The sequence below is a fragment of the Crassostrea angulata genome, chromosome 9 (assembly GCF_025612915.1).
Source record: "Crassostrea angulata isolate pt1a10 chromosome 9, ASM2561291v2, whole genome shotgun sequence".
NCBI lineage: Eukaryota > Metazoa > Mollusca > Bivalvia > Ostreida > Ostreidae > Magallana > Magallana angulata.
Window position 1 is genome coordinate 8,992,322 of NC_069119.1, and position 23,063 is coordinate 9,015,384.

Here is a 23,063-nt window from a genome sequence, read left to right on the forward strand (position 1 = left end):
TACAAGGGATGATCCAAAAGTAAAGTCACACTATGCACCACGTTTCACGCTGGTGCTGTATTGTATAAAATGAAACATCAAAACTTTCCTTATTAAAATTCTGATTTAAAGTAAAATTTTGATTAAATTTCGTTGAACACTTAACAAGATATTGATGTTTGTAGGATGATATATACGTGACATCGCCGCGTCATGAATTCACGTCATTTTAAAGGTTTGTATTTATGCATAAACTACGTGCTTCCAAAATTTGAAAAAGACCAAAACAACACAATATATTGAAACAGATATATCATACACTTTTTCTAACTGTTTTAAGAAATTACGGACAGTTACCGTCCATTTCGGACATATACGCAATGCCCTTTTTCTCTAGATCAAGGGATAAAAATACTGGACATGCCAATATTGATACAGGCATTTTTTGCTTCGATGGATAGAAATCATTAGAAAATGTACTGAGAGCGAATGAAAGGGTTCCCTTAAAGTGGTTCCAGTATTTAAAAAAAAAGCATATGTCGCGTTTATACATGTAAGTAAATTAAATAGACAGAAGGTATTCGCTCTGAGGGAAAGTTGAAACTAGAATCTTACGTCATGAACTGTATCATAAAGCTACGTTCATGACTTCTTGAAGAGACCTCGACAAACTGATCGCACATTAAATAATATCCATTATATTACCCCATCGGTTACAAAAATAGTAATTAGTTACTTTATGAATAAAAATGGATAAATTTTTTAAATAGAGCATCGTGGCCAATTTTTATAGAATACCAAATTCAGAAATTCTACAAGAACGGCAAAGATCTAGAAATGACGTCGCTAGCGTGCGGCGACTTTCTTTACGTCACGCTCTAAAAATACATTTTCTTCTGAAAATTATCATTATGCATTAATTTTTTTTAGATCTGAACTGAATTAGGTAAATATCTCAAAGCACAAGTTTTTTGTCACTTTACGCGGATTTTTCACGATTTTATTGCATCTGTGACATTACTTTTGGATCAACCCTCGTAATATGCTAAAACCTAGCAAAATTAAAAATAAAAATTTCATCAAAGAACTATATATGAAATTGTGAGTCATATTTGATTTTATATAATTCCTCCATGATTCAACATTTTAAAAAGTGTTTCAGGCACAAGGAATTGATGTGTTTTTTTTTTAGAAGATAACCATAAGATATATTTCTTCGCACTCATTGGCAGTATTGACGTCAGAAATAACTATTTTAATAAATTGGCATCTTTTTAGAAAAAAATATAAATATAGTATAATATAAATAAATATAATAGAAATATAGAGTGCAGCTTTGAACTCTCGAGTTATGAGATTTAGATAAAATAAATCTTTGATAACATTGTTTTGATTGTTTAATCCTGAACGCTTAGTATTTATGACACCGACTGAAATTTTAGCACCCCACATATTCAGGTATGCATTAAAAAAATGAGTAGACGGTTATTAGATCGACAATAAATGGGACATCCCGGGACATACAGTTTTTACAATTTTTCACTCGCCGTCATCTTTAGCATAGACATATTCGATAAGTTTAACAGAGTACAGCTAAATTTAAGATACAGATTATTTGTTTTCAAAGATTTTTGGAGTTGCCTTTAAAATTTCTGATGAGCAATACTGTTTCAGGTTTGTTTAATTTCTGTTGGTTATGCTGTTTATACCTTAATATATATATGCACCTTTCTGTTAATAGTGATTAACGTACCGTGGTAAAACTTCACATGTGGCATGTTGAAAGGGAATTAAAAGAGAGAGAGAGAGAGAGAGAGAGAGAGAGAGAGAGAGAGAAGTACGCCACGTACAAAGTCGGGGAATAGATAGTTGAGCATTATTTAAAGAAAACAATCAACCCATCCAAACACAAAGCAAATTAAAACTCATTTATTTAATGCATGCTTGATTCTAATTGGTATAATTGAACAAATAGCTCAAATCCATGACATGAATTTATATTACTCGATGGTATATTTATGCAAATCAGCCTTTTTTCACTTAGAAAAACAGGACATGACACTTTGTATGATTATTTAATTTTGAGTGTTATTGGACACATAGAAACTAGTTTAATGAATATATTCATTATTTTTTATATTGAATTTTTTTCACTTTACCAGTGGAACATTCGGTTACAAAGAGGTTGTCTCTAGTGTCCACACATAGACCGTATGGCTCATGTAAATCACAATAGTCTATGTATTGGAGAAATTGCCCGTTCTGGTCTAGAATGTGGATACAGTCATTAGCATTGTCAGCTATCAGGATTTGACTCTGGCTGTCTGTACAGACACCTATGGGATGAACCGGTTCTTTTGTAGGCGAGGGAGGACCAGTGTATTTGAAGCGTAGTTTACCGGCCTCATTTACTACTACCACCGCACAGGCTGTCCCATCGACCACACAGACATCTAGATTCTTGTTTTCAGTTACGTAATTAATGGAACATTGTGGGGGAGAAAAATATAAAGGTTGAGCTTTGCTATCAAATAGAAAGGTTTGATTCTCTGTTGAATATGCGCAACGCACGACCTTTGTCCGTTTTTTCCTATCCCCGACCATAGTAACCAGGAGATCTCCAGAAACTGTACTATTTACACGGAGTGGTCTCCATGTTCGTAACCTTATCACTTCTGATATCTGTTTATTCTTCATTATGTTCACAGTTCTTTCATCAAAATCAGAATAGACTAGATGCCCACTCTTTGATACTGTTATATCTCGTGGGTCATTTCCTGATTTTGTTCGGATTGATTCCAATAGTTCTCCTTGAAGATTGTAAAGTTTTATAATACTGCTATCACCACGAGTCCATATTTGTTCATCAGTTGAACAAGTTACACTGAACATGTGTTCAAAGTTTGTATCGATAGTTGTGATGATCTTTGGTTGATTAAGAAGAGGACTTCGACAAATATCTGAAGAAGGTGATGCAGCTTCGCTACTCTCCATTTTGAAGTCATATTCTTGACTTTCAATAGAGAATGCTGACAATTTACCAAACTGTTGTTGAAGGTATTCTGTGTTTATTATATTAGAAGAAAAACAAGGAAATATAGCACGGAGATAAGGAGGCAGTTTTCGAAAGCTATCAATTTTAGACTTGTATGCCGAGACGGCGTAAACATCATAAGAATCTAGCAACTTCTTCAGATCAACAATTCTCTGTGCGATTAAAGAAATGCTTTGCGTGATTTCAGTTTTCTGTTTGTTTAAAGCAGCCAGGTACATGATTTGCATTTGGTTAATTTCAGTTTTTCTATTGTTTATTATCTCGTCAATTTCTCTGTGCCATTCTTCACCCCTTTTACAGAGAGCAGTCGTCAATCTTTTAGAATGTTTTTCAAGTTCAGCTTTCTGTACTGGGATAGTTGCTGCAATCTCATGATATTTCGGAATAAGAGAGATTTTAAGTTCCTCTAAATCATTTTTTAAGATTTCTTTCTTGGTGTCAAAAATTTTCATGATGTCGATTGCTTTATGTCCTAGATGTACATCAGAGGAAACACATTGAGTGCAAATTGGAAGGTCGCATTGTTCACAGTGGAGCTCACATTGTTTTTTCGTATGTTTTAAACAAGTAGGGTAGTCAGGACCATAACCTCTTTGCCTGATTGGTACAACTTTATGTTCTTTAGATTCATCCAACAGATGTTCTCCTGCACACGTCTTACAAAGGTTGATGTGACAGATGTCACAGTTATATTGAGGATTAGGAGTCTCACACAAGTAACATCGTAGGACATCCTGTGCACTTCTCTTAGGGTCCATGATAGAATATAATGGAATAAAGCCTAAAAAGAAGCTATACTGAGTAAAATTGAAGGAATGTTGTCACTTTTGGTTTTAATACCTTACAATCAGATACAACATGCCTTACAAGTGTCCTTAAAAATTACGCATGCTAATAATATATGAATGGCGATATGATTTCAATTTAATTCAGACCACATAAATTAAATAACCAATTGATTGATAGGAACGATGAAAAAAAACCAAGGTAATAAGGTAAATCTAGAGACAATGTCATATTGTAAATTTTGAATTGCCTTTTTAAAATTCTCTTTACAGGTTCTTACCAATAATGAAAAACGAGGATTTTGTAGTGTTAATAATTAATAATTACTTTAACCACCTTTTCCTAACATGTGTAGCCACGGAAGCCACCAGGACAAAACCAAGGAACGCCAAAATTAGGGTAAGTCTTATTGTACATGTTGACTTGCCTTTTTAAAATTATCTTTGCAGGTTCCTACTATGGGCGGCAAAAAGGATAAAAAAGACGTTTATGCAAAACGAACGATTAATTTTTAAAAAACATACTAAAAAACGAAAAAGACCAGCTTTAAACAACTTCTTTTGCAAAATCAACAGACACCGATGCAAAACAAAGAGTCACGCAATGAATAAACGCTAGAATGCGTGCAGAGAGACATCAAGAGAAATCATACCGAGGAGAAACAGTAAACCAGAAAAACGCTTCCACAAATTACTGTGCGATTTCTCCGAGAGAAAACGTACCTTGGAGAAATCGTAACAAGAACTGAAAAAGTGATAGAAACTGCTCTAATGCAATGAATAACTTATTCAATAACAATTTATATCCTCCGCCCTGCTCCCCCCACTCCACCCTATAAGTGTCTGCAATAATTGTGCTCACACACGAATAAGCGTCGCCTGAGCAGTTAAAAAGTCTGCAATTAAACCATTGATACAATAGAGGTAAAATCGTTAAAAAATAGTAGTTTTGATTGCATTATAATTGGAGAATTAAAAGATTAATAAAATGCTTAAAATGATGTGATAGTTTTGTGTGTATTTGATTGATGTATATATTTATTTATTTATCCATGTATGTTATGTGTATTTGTATACCTATGATGTCTATATATATCCATATATGTTTGCGTGCCCGGGTCTATAATACTTTGATGGGATTCAAATGTATCATTATTATATGTACATTTTTTTATCTGCAGCAGTCAGTGATAAAACATGTATTAATTATCGATTAGACGTTTTACGGGTATTTACCAAAAATACACAGTGTATTATATATCACCATATAGAGCAAATTGGAAAATAATTTCTTAGAAAATCAATTCTTAAAGTGAATTTGAATTTGAAACGATTTTACCCCCCCCCCCCCCCCCCCGCCACCAAAATATATTACTTTTTCCAATTTTTATGTCTATAGAATGGTAACGTGATGCTTTTTTTTTAAAATTTTACTTAACTTTGAAAATAAAAAGTAAAGTTGAAACGAAATACAGGGCTTTGTTATGTTATAAGGTAAAATCCGCCCCCTTAAATCTACAAAGAACATCTAGCTCACATATGCATCGGACCTCCCTCCCCACACCACCACTATTCCAACCCGGGCAAACCTAAATATCCTTCAGACCCCCCCCCCCGCCTCCTGAAAAAAAAAGATTTCTGGATCCGCGAATGAAAACGTTCCCTTTAATTCAGTCAAAAGTGCGTTTTCTCCGGGGTCCGATTTCTCCTGATACCTCTTTGCACGCCATCTAGCGTTTATTCAGTGCAAGACCGATGGCCTTTTTTTTTGCATAGGTGTCTGTTGATTTTGCAAAAGATGCTGTTTTGTATTTTAGCATTTTTTGTTCGTTTTGCATCAACGTCTTTTTTACCCATTCCACCGCCCATATCCCACCCATGTGAAATTGTTGGTGCAATGTTGTAAAATTTTAAACGAATATGATCATGAGAATCTGTCAAAGTTATTATAGCAATGAATCATGATTTTTTGAAGTATACAGTTTCATACACAACTACAGCGGTGTGTGCATACAAATTGAGTAACGCGCGTTAGCGCGTTATGAAAATTTGTATGCACACACCGCTGCAGTTATGAGACTGTATACTTCAAAAAATTATTATTCAATTCTTATATTTACATTACTTTAACTTCATGCTTTGTCTGAAAATGTGATTTATATATTAAAATTCCTATCTTATCCAAAGGGTAAGTTCATATTAATGGAAGAGCCACAGTAACAGCTGCCAGCTTGAACTTTGATTTTCGCTTGTGACGTTGCAGTTTACAGCGTTCAACGTTTGTGACGTCATTAGCTTTCAACACACTTTACAAGCAAAAACTATGTGAAATGTAAATATTGGTAGGCCTACATGTATCTGATGTGAAAAATGCAATCTAAGTATTTTTTATAAGCGTGCATATTCGTATGTCTAATAACTTGCAGATATCGTTCTATTTCACATATATCAGTATGCCCTTTGTACAGTACGTGTCAAATGTGTTTGGGACGTGTTAGAATTATTGAGCAAAAATTTCGAATGCTGCTTACATAATTCCCGTTAAATTTAATCAAACTTAAAAGAAGATTTTATTCAGATTATAATACACTTTTTTATTTTTAAAAGGTTAAATGCTTCTTATTCTTACCTTGAAATATCAGACGTGGCAGTCCCTGTCTTGTCGGGTGTATGTAGATGGTGTGACGAAAATGTTGTCCTTGAAATTTGATTTGCTCACATGATAACTACAACAGGTCACAGCTGGGCCAAAGCGAGGCATTTGATAAATCAATAGAAACTCGATATACATGTGTTAATACTCTTGATTATACTTTACAGAGATGTATACTATAATAATCATCCCGGGTCATAAAATAACGACTAATATTAAGTTTATTCTTATGTATACGATAGCAAACATAGTATAAAAACGCAAAATAATGTCCGGTGATGAAACAGTAATTTGTATTGTCTATCGATGCGATATACATGCACCACCATAACTGGCTAAATGGTTCGTCGGAATTAGAAGAGCTCATATTTTTGACGTTCAAATATTTTCCCCTTTCACGTTTACCTAAAACAAAAATTATTTGTTGTAACATTTTACCGAGATATTATAGAAAAAAACCTAAATTCTTACTTTTGTGTTTACTAAATATAGTTTACACTAGATACTGTCTATACTGTGTATTTTGATGTTGTACAATGTAAGCTAAGAAGAAAGTTTCTTTGTTTGATGATTATCAATTTTTATAAAATCTAAAAACTGTTTTGACGTAGTTAACAAAGTTTATATCTTACTTAATATTGTCAGCAAATAACAAATCAAATGACATAGGTTGAAAAACAAAAAGGTTGGTTTTTATAACTCAGTTAGTGTTGAATTGTTGAGTAATAAAATACAAATTAATTCTGTGAATCATAAATATCACAGCATAAACATATGTTAGTCATTGATTGAATAAATATTAATGTTGTGATCATATCATCTGAAGACCAAGTATAGCAAGATACACAACCGTTCATAATATAGTACATGTATGTGGTCTAAACATTTTAAACAATAAGACACGAAACGTCATTCACGTGGTTCGCTTGATTCCACATTTTCATTCATAGTCACAAAATTCTTTCTGCCTTCAATTTCAGCAATACGCTTTTAAATACATTTTTTCAAAAATTGTATTGAGTTTTCATTTATTCCATGTGCCGTTTACCATTTTATCAGGAATGTGCAGAGGAAAAAACTAGTTACAAGATAAATATTGTTTATGTCAATTTAGAAAAAAACTAGTTGTTTAATACGATCACAGGGGAAAAATGACAGAAAATCAGATGAATCAGGAGAATACTAGATAGCTCTAAACGCATTATAAACACACATTACGGTAAAACGTGATTTGTCCATTGATATTTGACAAATATGAACGGAGTTTTGTATATAGCAAGAAAAAAAATTTGTTAAGGGAGAAAATTAATGTATGCACGTGGTTACAGTGTCATCCTTTTGATCCGAGCTTGTATGTATGCAATAAAACACCAAATCGCTAAAAGAGTTGTATAAAGGAGAAATCATTTGCAAATGTAAATATTTTCATGTTGATTACAAAATATTCTGCCGCAGGTATAAAGGCATAAATATACATAGGATACCAGATAATCAAATAGGTATGCAAATATGCAAAAACATTGATTATATTTCATACATTTTATAATTTTACATATGATTTCATTGACATTTTATTTACTTATTATTATTTATTTTATTTATCGTATTTGTCGATGTTATAGAGTAACTGTCTGTCCTGATCAACAATATTGATCGCTGGCTGTCATAGTCTGTGATGAGAATCTGGCTTCAGTTGTGCCTGTAGGGATGCCGACTAGATCAAATGATTTCTCAGAAGTGGATTCAGAAACAGAATCAGTGTTTTTAACTCTGAGTTTACCGGCCTGATTTACAACCAATATTTTAAAGGCTTCGATTCCTACGACACTGATGTCCAAATTCCGATTTTCACATATGGTACCAAACTGAGCTGTTGAAAAAAGAGGGTGGCCTTCGTCTTCAAATTGACTGTTTTGTTTATCGCCGGAGCCAGAGTAACGCAAAATTTGTGATTGTTTCTTATCATCGCGAATCACTGTAACCAAAAGCTCCCCAAAAATGCATGTTTTGAAACATTTCCAATCTATACGAATTTTTTTTTAAAATGCAAAAATTACACTGTACAATTTGCTACACGTGAGAAAAATGGATAAACAGAATACAGGATTGTCTGCAAATATGATATGTCATATCGATAAATTGTTTTATGTCACATTTTGTGTATGATGCTATAATGTAAATACAAAAAAAAAAGTAAATTATAATGAATATATCAAATTTCTATACGCAAAACAAACGTACCAGATTACACGACAACATTCTTTCTTTTAATGTTAATTTATCGAAGATGATTAATTTTCTTCACGTTACCTCTGTCAAACTCGGTAACATACAAGATGTCATTTAGATCCATATATAAACCATATGGATGCCTTATATCGATTTGGTCAATGTAGCATAGAAACTGCCCGTCTTGATCAACAATATGGATACGATGGTTGTCATAGTCTGATATGAGAATGTGGCTCTGACTGTCTGTAGTGATGCCGACCGGATCAAATGCGTTCTCAGAAGTAGAGTCCGATTTAGGACCAATGTATTTAAATCTGAATTTTCCAGCATGATTAACCACCACTACTGCAGAGGCTTCGATATCTATGACACAGATGTCCAAATTCCGATTTTCACATATGGCACCAAGCTGGGCTGTTGAAAAGAGAGGTTGGCCTTCTTCATCAAATTGAATGATTTGTTTCTCGGTGGATCCAGAGTAACGAACGATTTGTGATTGTTTATTATCATCGCAAATCAAGGTTACCAAAAGGTCCCCAGAAAAGGTTGTACAGATATTAAGAGGTCATAGCTTAATCACTTCTTCTATCAGGTTTTCTTTGACTACATTAACACTTTTGTCATAGTAATCAGTATAAACTAGATCTTCGCTCACAGACAGTGTTATGTCTGAAGGTATATTCCATGACTTGGTTTGCACTGATTTTAGTAGTTCACCCTGAGAGTTGTACATTTTTATGATATTATTATTACCAAAAGTCCATATCCTCTTATCATTAAGACAAACCCCTTTATACAAACAGCAATAGCCGGTGTTTATACTTGTTATAATATGTCTTTGGTCAGCACTAGGTCCGTCCAAAGGTGGGGGCATAACCCGAAGGTACTCTACCAAGTCTCCACTTTCAGTTGTAATAGCACCTACTGACAGAGATCCAAACTGTTCACAAAGTTGCTCTTCGTAGATCTTTTGAGAAGAAAAACTAGGATATATGACTTTAAATTTGGGAAGAGAATTTCGGAATTTTTCATTCTTAGATTTGTAGGCTAAGGCAAGACAGAAGTCATTTGAATCAAGTATTATGTTAAGATCAAGAATGCAATGTGTAATTTTGGAAATCATATTTGTGATTTCGTATTCCTGTTTATGTAGGACAGCCAGGCATTTAATTTCGATTTCGTTGATTTCTAACTTTTTCCTTCTGATTATTGCGTCGATTTGTTTATGCCAGTCATCGCCCCGTTTACTTATTGCCGTTGTCAGTTCCTGAGAGTTTCTATAAACGTCAGCTTTCTGAACAGGGATATCATATGCGATCTCTTGGTATCTTGGTAAGAATATCTCCAGTTCTTTTAAATCTTTTATAATTGTTTCTTTTTGGCTGTGATATGTTTTCATAATATCAATTGTTTTATGTCCTTGATGAAAACCAGTAGGAACACAGTCTGTGCAAATTGGAATTTCACATTGTTCACAGTAGAGTTCACATTGTTTGACGGAGTGCTTCAGACACAAAGGAAAATCAGAATAGTCATTACGGCGTTTAACTGGCACTACTCTATGATCTTTAGATTCTTCTAAGATATGATCTGCAGTGCATGACTTACAAAGATGAATGTGACAGATGTCACAATATAGTGGGGGGACAGCTGATTCACATAGGTCACATCTTACAAGATCTTGTAGACTATAAATAGGATCCATTGTCTTTCAGCAATTTACAAACCAACAGTGTAGAATCTGAAATAGCATAATTCTTACTTAAGCAATCATTTAGTAGGCATACAAATGTTGACCGTAGAAAACTCCTTTTTACCTTGTGAGTATAACGTATACTGTAAACATCCATTTTATAAAGTAATATGTCTTAATTACAAATATTAAATGAAAATAACCTCTTTAAGTAATCATCAGGTCTAGGCCTTAACCATTGAACTATAGCAAATCCGGAATGCACAAACATAACACCTCTACGATCCATACTACTGAGGGTTTTTATCTTAAAAACCGTAAATGATATGGGATTCTTTAACATCTCGGTGTTACATGAATGCGTTGTCAAAATCTAATCGATATTGAAGTACTTCAATATTCTGGTTTGTGCACTTCGTCCTATCAATAGTGGTATCGAATCAGATCCCCTTCATTGTTAAATTAAAGGTACGTCAATATAATGACCCAAGTTTAAATGTGCATTAACAAATTAGAAAAAAATAACGATCGGGGCACAAAATATTCTTATTGAAATTGCTAACTCTGACCATTTTAGTACTACAATCCTAGGTTTTTCGATGTTATACATGCGTCCTGTGTTCAATGTTTTTGTCACATAATTTTGTCACTCTCTACTCTCTGCTACTACTCGCTAAAATGAATTTTTTTTTATTTTTCTTAAACAACTTTGTCTAAGACTTTGGTTCTTTTTAAAATTATTTTTTTCAAGATTGCCATTAGTACATGTATCAACTATTCAAAAAAAATGAATCTGATTGAATGAAGCGCAAGCATTAAAATTTGCAATGTGTAATTTATTTTTTTTGTCTAGATCATATTACGTCCTGTTTTTCGAAAAGATAATGAATGTATGAGGCAACTGTGTAATTTTGAGCTTGTTTTGGGCGGGAAGCTTTGCTTACTGAAAGAACGTTTCAGGTATAACGCATTTTCATTTATACGTAATTCGGGTGCATGTGTATTGTTAAATTCAGTGTTTGTATTGTCGATTTCGGAAGATAAAAATACTTAGTGAAGACAAAAATACTTAAGTCATATATTTACCTTGTATAGTGCTTAGCAATTTTACTAACAAACAACGTTGTTACAAAATGTCCGATTTTAAGATTAACGTAGTCTCTTTGACAAGCCTTTAAAACGGTATGCGTCACATCGTCTAATAATTGAAGTCTATCCATTCAGACCTCATACACATTTAACATTTAAACTAAGAGATAAATATATGCACAAATATATGTTTAAAAATAGCACAATGTTCATCGATAGGAAATGATTTAGCTCACTTGGTTTTGATAATCTTATTATGGTCACTCGAAATATACATGAATATCATATAAACATTTTTTATTTTGCGAATATCACGTGCAGTATCTGAGAAATTATTATCACTAGGCATTACACGTTTCATGCGTCCAAAATTATCCCCTATATCAACATATTTATAAGTGACGAAATGCAAAGTTTTACAGCTGCTTTTTAGGATAATTGGTAATTACAGTATTAAAACAATTCATACAGACAAATAATCTTTAAAAGTTTTGGACTTTTGTCTATTTACAGCAGGAAATATGAATCCTTTCAAAAAAGATGTATTAAAGATAAAATAAAGCAAAACGCAAAACAAAGCATTAGAATCTGACGCTTGCTCTCTGTACAGATAACTTCTGGATAGAATGGTTCCCTGGTACAAGAGGGATAAGGTACACCGAAGTTTACCGGCATGACAGACTTCTACCACTGCACATGCTGTACCATCATCTATACAGACATCTTGATTCTTGTTTTCAATTACATACTTAATGGAACTCTAAGAGCAAAATATTAAGGCCGACCTTGACTATTTATAGAAATGTTTGCTTATGTATTGAATTTGCGCAGCCTTTGTTCATTTTTTTTCGCATCCCCAACCATAGTGATCAAGAGATCGCCAGAGACTACTATTTTCACAGAGTGGTTTCTATCTTCTTACTAATACCAGTTTATTCTTTTCAATGTTAAAAGTTCTGTCAAAGAAATTAACATAAACTAGATGCCTATTCTTTGAACATGTTATATCTCTTGGGCTATTACCTGATTTAGTTCCAAATGAGTCCAAAATGTTTCCCTGAAGACTGTGAAATTTTATAATATTGCTATGACTGCCAGTCGATATACGTTCATCAGTTAAACGTGTTACACTGAACAAATTTTCTAAATCTGTATCAATGGTTACGATGACAAGTGGTTGATCAAGAAACGGACTGTGATTAGTACCTGACGAAAGTGAGGCATATTTGGGAATCTCTATTTTGTAGGCCTTTTCTTGATTGTCAATTAAAAAATCTTGACAATATTCCAAACTGTTGATGTACGTGTCTTTGTTTATTTTCTTCGAAGAAACACTAGAAAGCTCGGAGATACGTAATAAATTTTATTGCAAATTAATGTTGTTGTCAAAGAGTTTATAAAGTTGATCTTTTGATAAGCAGGTTCTGTATGTTTAAATTCATATCAATTTCTCCGTGCTTTGCTACTTATATATGTATAATTTATTTTCACTCTTCCTTCGATAAAAATTCAAATGCCGCAAGATTTGAGCTTAACCTGTTTATTTAAATAAAAAATCTGGTTTGTTAAAAAAGAAGTAGAGAGAAATATAGAATCTCTCATGATTTGCGATGGTATATGATATGATTTTTATGCAACGAGTTGTGTGATTTCTATCCCCGAGCTCTGGCTCGGGGATAGAAAACACACAACTCGTTGCATAAAAATCCTATACCATCGCCAACAATTAGAGATTCTTTTTATCACATGTTTTACCATGTCTTTTATTAAACCTCAATCTTTTCTGTAAAAATTATAATTCTGAGCCGCAGAACACATTTACTACAAGACGTCAACAACTTTACGCATTGAAAAAAGTTCTTTCAAGATTAACAAGCGAACATTTCATTTTCAAACATATTTTTATCAATTCATGAAAAAAAAATTAAAACAGCATCAAATGCTTTACATTTAGCAGTACAACTCCACACCAACTGAATTCATTTTTTTTAAATTTTTCATTCTTTGTCAATCAACCGCCTTAACCTACGTAATGTTTAACTATGACGTCACGTGGCGTAAGAACTCACAGTGGAATATCAAATATTCTCCCCATGAGTAATATCCACCGTATATTGAGATAAACATGTGATAAAGAAAAATATATTACATGCAACTACAGGAAAGATGTATTTGCATGATATTAAAACAGAAACCAATCAATCTAACAAAACACAATCAAAATTATTTAATTAATGCATGCTTTGATTCTTGAGTAAATTGACATATTTTGTTCAAATACCGCATATCTATGATTGAATGAATGAAAAACATTCAATTGAAAGTACAATTAAACTTCGGTATCTTGAACACCGATATCTCGAATACCACGGATATCTCGAGGTACGTTTGTGGTCGCGGCCATTTTTATTATATAAGTAATTCAAAAAAACGGTATGTCGAACACAGAAATATCGAATACCGGTATTCCGCTTATCTTGAAGTATATTTTAAGCCCCAGTCACTAAAAGCCATGCGAAAAGCATGCGTTATCTCGAAGTCAAGTCAATTAATCGCCTCCATAATTACACACCTCCGGTGCATAGTCGCTCTGTTACGCCGATTTTCCGGTCTGTTTAACAAATCCGTTAGTTTGCACGTGCTGTTACTGAGGTCACCTGTGATTTTCACGCCTTAATAGCCTCAAGCTGTTGAAACCCTTTCTTCTTTTAAAATGTATTGATTTACAAGATAATTTAAGAACATTTGATGTTTTAATTATTTATTTTAGATATAAAATTAAAAAAAATTGAAATCGTTTAGTGTTTTATTATACACTATGATTTACTAGAACAGAAATTACTATATGTGTGTATAAGCATGTATAGTAACTTAATATGCACACGCATGTCTAGAAACATTAAAGACCAACTTTCATTAACTTTGTTATCTCGAACTCCGAATATCTCGAAGTTTTTCCTCAAGTTTCAGATACCGAAGTTTAACTGTTTATGTATGAAAACAGCTGTGTTTGACATCCTCAGTTATTATGTATTATAGGAAATGACACTTTGTATAATATATCATTTTTTAGTTTTGCTGGACGCACAGACATTGGTTGTAAAGAATATATTCAGCAAGTTCCATTACTTTGAATATTGAATTATTTTCACTTTACCTATGGAACATTCGGTTACGAAAAGGTTGCCCCTGGTGTCCACACATAGACCGTATGGCTCATGTAAATCACAATTGTCTATGTATTTGAGAAATTGTCCGTTCTGGTCTAGTATGTGGATACTGTCATTGGCATTGTCTGCTACCAGGATTCGACTCTGGCTGTCTGTACAGATTCCAACTGGACAAAAGGGTTTTTTGGAAGCAGAGGTAGGACCAGTGTACTTGAACCGTTGTTTACCGGCCTCATTGACTACATCCACTACACAGGCTGTCCCATCAACCACACAAACATCTCGATTCTTGTTTTCAATTACGTAATAAATGGACCTATGTGGGGGAGAAAAATATAAAGGTTGGGCTTTGCTATCAAATAGAAAGGTTCGATTCTCTGTTGAATATGCGCAACGCACAACCTTTGTCCGTTTTTTCTTATCCCCGACCATAGTAACCAAGAGATCGCCAGAAACTGTACAATTTACACGGAGTGGTCTCCATCTTTGAAATCTCATCACTTCCGATATCTGTTTATTCTTTAAGATATTAACAGTTCTGTCAAAAAAATCAGTATAAACTAGATTCCCATTCTTTGACACGGTTATATCTCGTGGCATTTGTTCTGATTTTGTTCTGATTGATTCCAGTAGTTCTCCTTGAAGATTGTAAAGTTTTATTATATTGCTTTTACCACGAGTCCATATTTGCTCATTAGTTAAACATGCTACACTTAACAGGTGTTTAAAGTCTGTATCTATGGTTGTAATTACCTTTGGTTGATCAATTAAACGACTGTGACCAACAACTGAGGAAAGTGATACCGTTCTTGGAATCTCCATTTTGTTGTCGTGTTCATGACTTTCAATAGAGAATGCTGACATCATACCAAACTCTTGATTGAGGAGTTCTGTGTTTATTTTCTTTGAAGAAAAGCAAGGAAACTTAGCACGGAGGAAAGGAGGCAATTTTCGAAATCTATCGATATCATTTTTAGATTTGTATGCAGAGACAAGGTAAACATCATTCGAGTCTAGCAATTTCTTCAGGCTAACAATTCTCTGTGTGATAAAAGAAATACTTTGCGTGATTTCTGTTTTCTCTTTGTCTAAAGCGGCTAGGCATTTAATTTGCATTTGGTTAATTTCAGTTTTTCTCTTGCTTATTATCTCGTCAATTTCTCTGTGCAACGCTTCACCCCTTTTGCAGATTGCAATTGTTAAACTCTTTGAATGTTTTTCAAGTTCAGCTTCCTGTATTGAGATAGTTGCTGCAATCTCATGGTACTTCGGAATAAGAGAGATATTGAGTTCCTGTAAATCATTTTTTAATATTTCTTTCTTGGTGTCAAAGATTTTCATGATATCGATTGCCTTATGCCCTAGATGTTCATTAGAGGAAACACACTGAGTGCAAATTGGAATGTCGCATTGTTCACAGTGGAGCTCACATCGTTTGTTCGTATGTTTTAAACAAGTAGGGTAGTCAGGACCATAACCTCTTTGCCTGATTGGTACAACTTTATGTTCTTTAGATTCATCCAACAGATGTTCTCCTGCACACGTATTACAAAGGTTGATGTGACAGATGTCACAGTTATATTGAGGATTAGGAGTCTCACACAAGTTACATCGTAGGACATCCTGTGCACTTCTCTTCGGGTCCATGATAGAATATATATTGGAATAAAAACCTGAAAAGAAGCTGTATTTAGTAAAATTCAAGGGATTTTGTCAATTTTGATTTTAACATACCTTGTGATTGGATACGACAGGCCTTATAAATTTCCTCTAAAAACTTTATGCAAGCTTTTAATTCAATGCATGTCCATAGATGACGTTGTCGTTTCAATTTAGACCACATAAAGAAAATGACTAACATCAATTGAAACAATGTTGAAGTTTATTGAAATGCAAATGGCATACAGTCTGACAAAAACAGGCTGAAAATATTATGAAAACGTTTTAAGCTCTCCACTCATATAAACAAACCTATTTCAAAGATTACTCCATTTAAATATAAACGATATCGGAAAAAAATGTGAAAATAATATTCTACGGTGTACAATGTACTAGTATTTTGTTGAGCCATTGATGTGTACATATGACTTGTATAACGCTCTCAATGAGGTATCATATTTCAGTTTGGAATTCTTATGACAAAGCATTGAAATATGAACGGTTATTATTATAAAAAAAGAAGAAGATTCCGTAGTGTCAACAATTAGTTATTATTTTAACCACCTTTAAATTTCTTAACATGCATAGCTATGGAAGCCGCAAAAAAATAAAACCAAGGAACGCCAAAAATAAGGTAAGTCTCTTGATATAGTCATACTGAAAATTTTGTCTTGCCTATTTTAAATTCTTTGAACAGGTTCCTACCCATGTGAAATTGTTGGTGCAATGATTTTAAAACTCTTAACCAATTTGATCATCACTTTAAACCAATTTAATTAAAAGATCATTAGAATTCTGTCAAAGTTATTGATACATGTATCTGATGTGAATAATGAAGCATAAGTATTTTTGATATTCGTGCATACTCGTATGTCTAATCACTCGCAGATATCGTACTATTTCACATGTATCAGTATGCTCTTTGTACAGCACTTGTCAAATCTGTATGGGTCGTGGTACAGTGCTGCTATCCTGTAAGTTGACAAGGATAGGATAGAATAGGATAGGATGCAGGATACATGATACAATACGATACATGATAGAAATATAAAAGTTAAGTTCTATCCTATCCTATCCTATCCTGCATCCCGTAGCCAATCAGATTCGAGTATAAATTTCAGAGTTATTTTGCGAAACGAAAATTGGCGCAACAATGTATTTTCAATGTCAATTTAATACGTTTTACAAGTTAAACCATTTAAGAATAATTATTATATCAAGAACGCGGTGCATAACATTGATGCGCGCTAAAATGTCGGCGCTACATCTTTGTCAATTCGTACGCAAGTACGGAGTTACTGCAAGAATTCGATGCAACATTTGACAACGTCAGAAATAGATTTTTGTGTTTACTTCATTTAAAGTCTGCAAAGTAGTAAAAGCTTGAATTTATAAACGACCAATTCGGCATTTTAAAAGATAAACATGTATACAAGAAATTTATACTTTAAAAATAACTACGAGTGGTCTAACTATAAACGGTATAAACTTCCTAAAGGAATTATTTATTTCCAGATCGTGTTTACATTTATAGCCGATTGAATCGCTCGAATAATGATAATAACGCTCAGTTATATGTGATAAGGAAATAATTTGATAAAAATATGTGACATAACAGTTCCTCAATAAGTGCATCGAAGTTATCTATCTGTTTTTTATGCATAAATATAATAAAATCAAAGATCGAATCGCTTACTTGTTTGTTTACGTTATTGTGTCCATCCCGTGTACGATTTAATTTTACCGTAGCACAGGTATGTAAAATATCCTGCTCGAAGAATACACTAGGTAAAATTGCTAACGCACCACTTACTATTTCTTTGATAGTTTTAGATCTGAACGCAACAAAGATTGATTAGTATATTATTTTAACAGTTTATGATAATACAGAAAATGAAACATCATTTGTTGCAAACTTATTGACCAGTTGTTTTGAGTACTGTTTATGAAACATTGGTACCCCCCCCCCCCCACAATATGTGATTCACATATCAGTATTAGGTGTGGGCTCCATTTGCTCGGATAAATTGGATGTGTCTGTCTTGTCGCCTAATATTTACGCGGCGCTTTGGAATTCTTGCTCGGTCACTCACACTTCCGGTTTGTACAAATTTTCGTTACAACCTTGCAATTGACGTGTGGTGCCTTTTTAACATTGTGGCTACCTAAAACGTCATTGTTTTTATTTGATAAGCATGCTGAGTCATGTTTTAGCCAACATCACCGGTAATTGTTAAATTATTAACATTTTTTCTAACTTCACTAAAGGAGCATCCTGCAGAGACCATACCAATTGGCCTGCAACACTGTTCTGTGGTCAAACGCGCCATACCCCGTCGGGTTTTTGTGATGTTTTAGTAATGCATGCATCAATAATAAGATCACAAAAAAAGAAAGTAAAGATTTATCTTTCCAAAAGAAGTGTGAGCACGATTTGAGCATTTCTACAGAACAGTCACGCTTCGGTTAACATTGCATCCATTTATCCGTTTGGGCATTTAAATGTCTTATTTATAATTAAGGTGACCTATTTAAACATTAAATACATCTTCAAAAACCTTTAGGATGTAAATGTTATTTTATTTCAAATGATGCGTTAGCAATTTTGTCCAGTGTATTCGGTTTTAAGATTTAATTATTCATTTTGAGTACTACATTAATTGATAAAATCATTTAATTCTTAAATTTCGTTTAATTTAACTTGCATTCCTATATTTTGAAGGTATGGGATAGGATAGGATAGAGCTTATTTGCAGGATATGATGCATGATACAGGATATAGGATAGGATAGGATAGTTTTGTCAACTTTCACAATAGCAGCACTGTAAAATATTAAGCAAAAATCTCGAATGTTGCTTACACAATTACGAAATCTTATTTGTATTCTAAACTATTTAATGCTTCTAACTCTTACTTTTAATTATCAGGCGTGGCAGTACCTGTCATGCTGGGTGTGTGTAGATAATGTGACGTAAATGATGGCCTTGATGAATTTGATTTGCTGATATGATAACGACAATAGGTCGCAATTGGCCAAAGCGGGACGTTTGATAAATCATCCCGGGACTCTGTATATGCTTCATTAGATTATAAAGTTGTAGAATCATTCCAAGTCATCAAAGAAAACTTACAATTTTGATATTAAGTTTATTCATATGTACACAATAGCAAACATAGGATAAACCGCAAAGATATCTCCGGTGATGAAACAGTATTTTATTTTATCGATGCAATAAACCATGGTCGTAACTGCCTAAATGGTTCGTCGGAAGTAGAAGAGTTCACATCTTTGACATTTTCATCTTTGATATTCACATCTCTCACGTATCCGTCCACGTATTATATTATAAAAGCCTTATTCGGATGCAACCCAAGTTCCCACCCGTTAACACACTGCGTATAATATCTCGTCATATTATCTAAATTCTGCTGGTTAGTTTTTGCCTCAAAAGATCTGTTAAACTTTGAATCCCTCTTTATGTCCTTGTATGCTGGTATGAATTTAAACAATGTAAAATGCCCACTTTATCAGAATACCTGGCAAATTATATTGCCCTTTGTTGCATAGCTTATCTTGAGAATATAAAAAAAAGATTATTCACTAATTATATACTTTTGTCTACAAAGAGAGATACATTCATGTTTATAAATTTTATCTTAGAGATCCCCAATTTCCAATTCATTGATGATTTTTTTACTTTTAAAAAACCTGCTTGAAATACACCATAAACATGTATGACTCACGAAACTGAGCACTGAAGTATCGTTTTCGTACAATAAGAGGTGAAAAATAAAATAAAGCCGTTAAATTAGTCTTTATAATCAGTCAGTGTTAAATATTTTGAGTGACAAATATATCATATAAACTAATTTATTCTGTAAATCATAAATATCACAGCATGTTCATATGTCAGTCATTGATTACATGTAAGTAAATAATTATGTCGTGATTATATCATCTGAAGACACAGTATAGAAAGATACACAACCGTTTATAATCTAGTATCAGTTCCAAACAGTTTATACATTAAGACATTAAACTTGTCTTTACTTTCATTCACACATTTATAGCAATTCGTCAGATATGAGGTAGAATTTAAGTGTTTGCTTCTTTGACATATACATAAAACGATTACATTTAAGTGACGTTTTGCTTCGAGATTGGCTCATAAATAGTTCCATATGATAATTTATGAATAATAACTAACTGTATTGTGAAAAGTAAATAATAAATAAAAGTTTTGTAAATCAAGAATCGATAAGTTAATGTTGCTAAAAAAAACATTAATTTATTCCAGTTGTTTCAGAGTTTCCAATTTGGCTCCTCCTTGCGTGTATACCCTAAGAACAACAGATCGTTCAAAGAAGTTTATAGACGAAAAACACGTGACAATGTAATTATTTAAACAAAAAAAGAATGCTTTCTTTTGTGACTCATTCGGAATATGAAGGTAGCGACATTGCAGAAAAAATACACAACCCGCTTTATAACATCTTTCTTTTAACTAATTAATAAATTGAGCGTAAAAAGCGTAAAATTCACTAAATTACTGCTAATATTCATAAGTACGTTAGCTAAAAGAAACAGTCAAATCGTCTCCTGTGAGACTTTGAGTTTGACATCATCATGATTTTTTCGTGCAGTCCATTATTTTTCTTGGGTAGTTGTAGGTATCGGCCAATCGATAAACAGGGCGTGTCAATTTCAGTCATGTCACTTTCTTGTCAGTTTCAGCTGCTGTAGATTTCGACCAATCGATAAACAGGGCGTGACGATTTCAGTCTGGCTGTTTTTATGTAGCTATGAATTAACTATAAGCTTCCGTAAGAAATAAAGGGAATCATACTCTGTAGATGTAAATATATTTATGTCGACAATAATCATACAAAATTAACCATCTGTAATTATATTGTGTTTTTTTTTTGCATATAACAGTGTACCTTTTAACTTCAATAACATACAAGTTGTCTTTAAAATCCGCAAATCACACTCATAGGTCTATACAGACAATAATACCGCGTATTTGTACTTGACGAAATTTTTGATTGAGCTGGAAGAGACCTGTCTAAGGAGGGCACGTACCTCCAGAATGCCCGATTAAGTCACCAAGTTCTGTGATTTTGTGATTGTTCCTGCTGGCAGAGATTCAAACTGTTTATACAGTTGCTCTTTGTTAATCCTTTGGGAACTTAAACTAAGAGATGTGATTTTTAGCATTGGAACAGAGCTTAGAAAACTATCATTCTCAGATTTGTATGTACAGACAAGATGGAAATCATCTGAATCCAGCACATTATTGAGATAACAAGTGTAATGCGTAGTCTCAGCTAGTACGTTGTTGATTTGGCTCTACTACTTGCTTATGCAGCTAAGTATTTTATATGAATATTACTGATTGTGTCTTTTCGATAATTGTATTTATTTCCCTTCCGTTTCGAACGGAAAACCTTAAAATTATTATGAAAATTTTTCAGATTTTTTATTATTCTTTTTTTTTCTAGTGGACAATTACATGTATGATCCTTAATATCTCGCTCGTTTGTTCAATGATTCTTTTGAAATTTTTTTTAGGTCTGACAACATGCAGTGCGATGTTGTTGTGTCATTTTGATACAATTCACATCCAAATTTAAATTTATCCCCTTTTAGTAAATATTAACGGCCCTTTTAGTCAGATGGGTTTAGCTTTAACTGGCTGGTGGCAGAGTCTCAAAGTTTGGCTGGTTTGGAAGAAGATTTCACGTATTTTTCTTTCTAGTTTTCCACCTCATAATAACTTTTCACAATATGTATATCAAAAGTTGTGGGTGTTACCGAGATCTTTTATTCGGTATGAAGGAAAAGGCTGGTCCCTATTATCAGAGAAAGGGGCTTCAAAAAACTTTTCTCTAACTTTTTTTCTAATTTCTAATGCCTCACTGAGGAAAAGTTGTCGAAAAAAAGGCCAATAGGCCTTAACAGTCACCTGAGTACCAAAGCCAATAAACAAAATTGTCGAGGAGTCTCAAATACGCACATTATTGAGTTTCATTTTCAAGTAGAAAAATTATTAATATAATAATTATATATAATTAATATTTAATTTAATAATTAATGTATTAATATTAAAATGACAACCACCTTTCTTCCTGGAATCTTTCATAGAGGTCTTAACATGCAGGTAGTTTTTATTCAGTAGACGTTTTTTAAACATTTCATATACATAAACACTAAAGCACAATTTTGACCACACCCTGCATTAAGAACCCCTACCCTATACACTATTTGAGTGTTTTCGCCCCTCTCAAGCTATAGCTTTATTTTCTTTCTTTAAAAGCTGTCAGAAGAAAATATTTAAACATTATATGCATCAACACTATATGGCCATATTCCCCACCCCTACGACCTGAACCCCTGACCCAGGGGGCATAAATTTCACAATTTAGGTAGAGAAGTAAGTGGACATCATAACCATGCAATCAGTTTTCCCGCACATGTGTAGGAGTAAAGAAGAGGATTTCTTAAGATTTAATACATTTCACGTTATGGCTAAATTGGCTAAATTGCCCCCGCCCTAGGGCCTAAACCCTTGTCCCAGAGGTCATGAATTTCACAATTTAGGTACAGGAGTTAGAAGAGATCATACTCATGCAATCAGATTTATTTAAATATATATATGGCAGTAGAGAAGAAGAATATTTAATACATTTTCACTATATGGTCAAAGTGACCCCACCCTTGAGTCTGAACCCCTGACCCAGGGGCCA

General features: G+C 33.4%; 2 protein-coding genes and 1 pseudogene across 2 annotated transcripts; all 3 read right to left on the reverse strand.

The window, feature by feature from the left end:
* Nucleotides 1-1,950: 1,950 nt before the first annotated feature.
* Nucleotides 1,951-6,524, reverse strand: LOC128163512 (uncharacterized). The gene is made up of 2 exons (XM_052827128.1): nt 6,449-6,524; nt 1,951-3,815 (listed from the first exon to the last, which is right to left on the reverse strand). Exon 2 carries the CDS (start codon nt 3,790-3,792, stop codon nt 2,107-2,109), a length of 1,686 nt encoding a protein of 561 aa, XP_052683088.1. The 5' UTR covers nt 3,793-3,815; nt 6,449-6,524; the 3' UTR covers nt 1,951-2,106.
* Nucleotides 6,525-7,928: 1,404 nt separating this feature from the next.
* Nucleotides 7,929-10,861, reverse strand: LOC128164009 (uncharacterized; annotated as a pseudogene).
* A 3,584-nt stretch (nt 10,862-14,445) lies between these two features.
* Nucleotides 14,446-16,303, reverse strand: LOC128163455 (uncharacterized). Its single transcript, XM_052827060.1, has one exon. The coding sequence runs from the start codon at nt 16,301-16,303 to the stop codon at nt 14,612-14,614; it is 1,692 nt and encodes a 563-aa protein (XP_052683020.1). The 3' UTR covers nt 14,446-14,611.
* Nucleotides 16,304-23,063: the final 6,760 nt, after the last annotated feature.

Coding starts and splice junctions, on each gene's coding strand:
- LOC128163512 (XM_052827128.1), bottom strand. CDS start 3,792: ATGGACCCTAAGAGAAGTGCACAGGATGTCCTACGATGTTACTTGTGT.
- LOC128163455 (XM_052827060.1), bottom strand. CDS start 16,303: ATGGACCCGAAGAGAAGTGCACAGGATGTCCTACGATGTAACTTGTGT.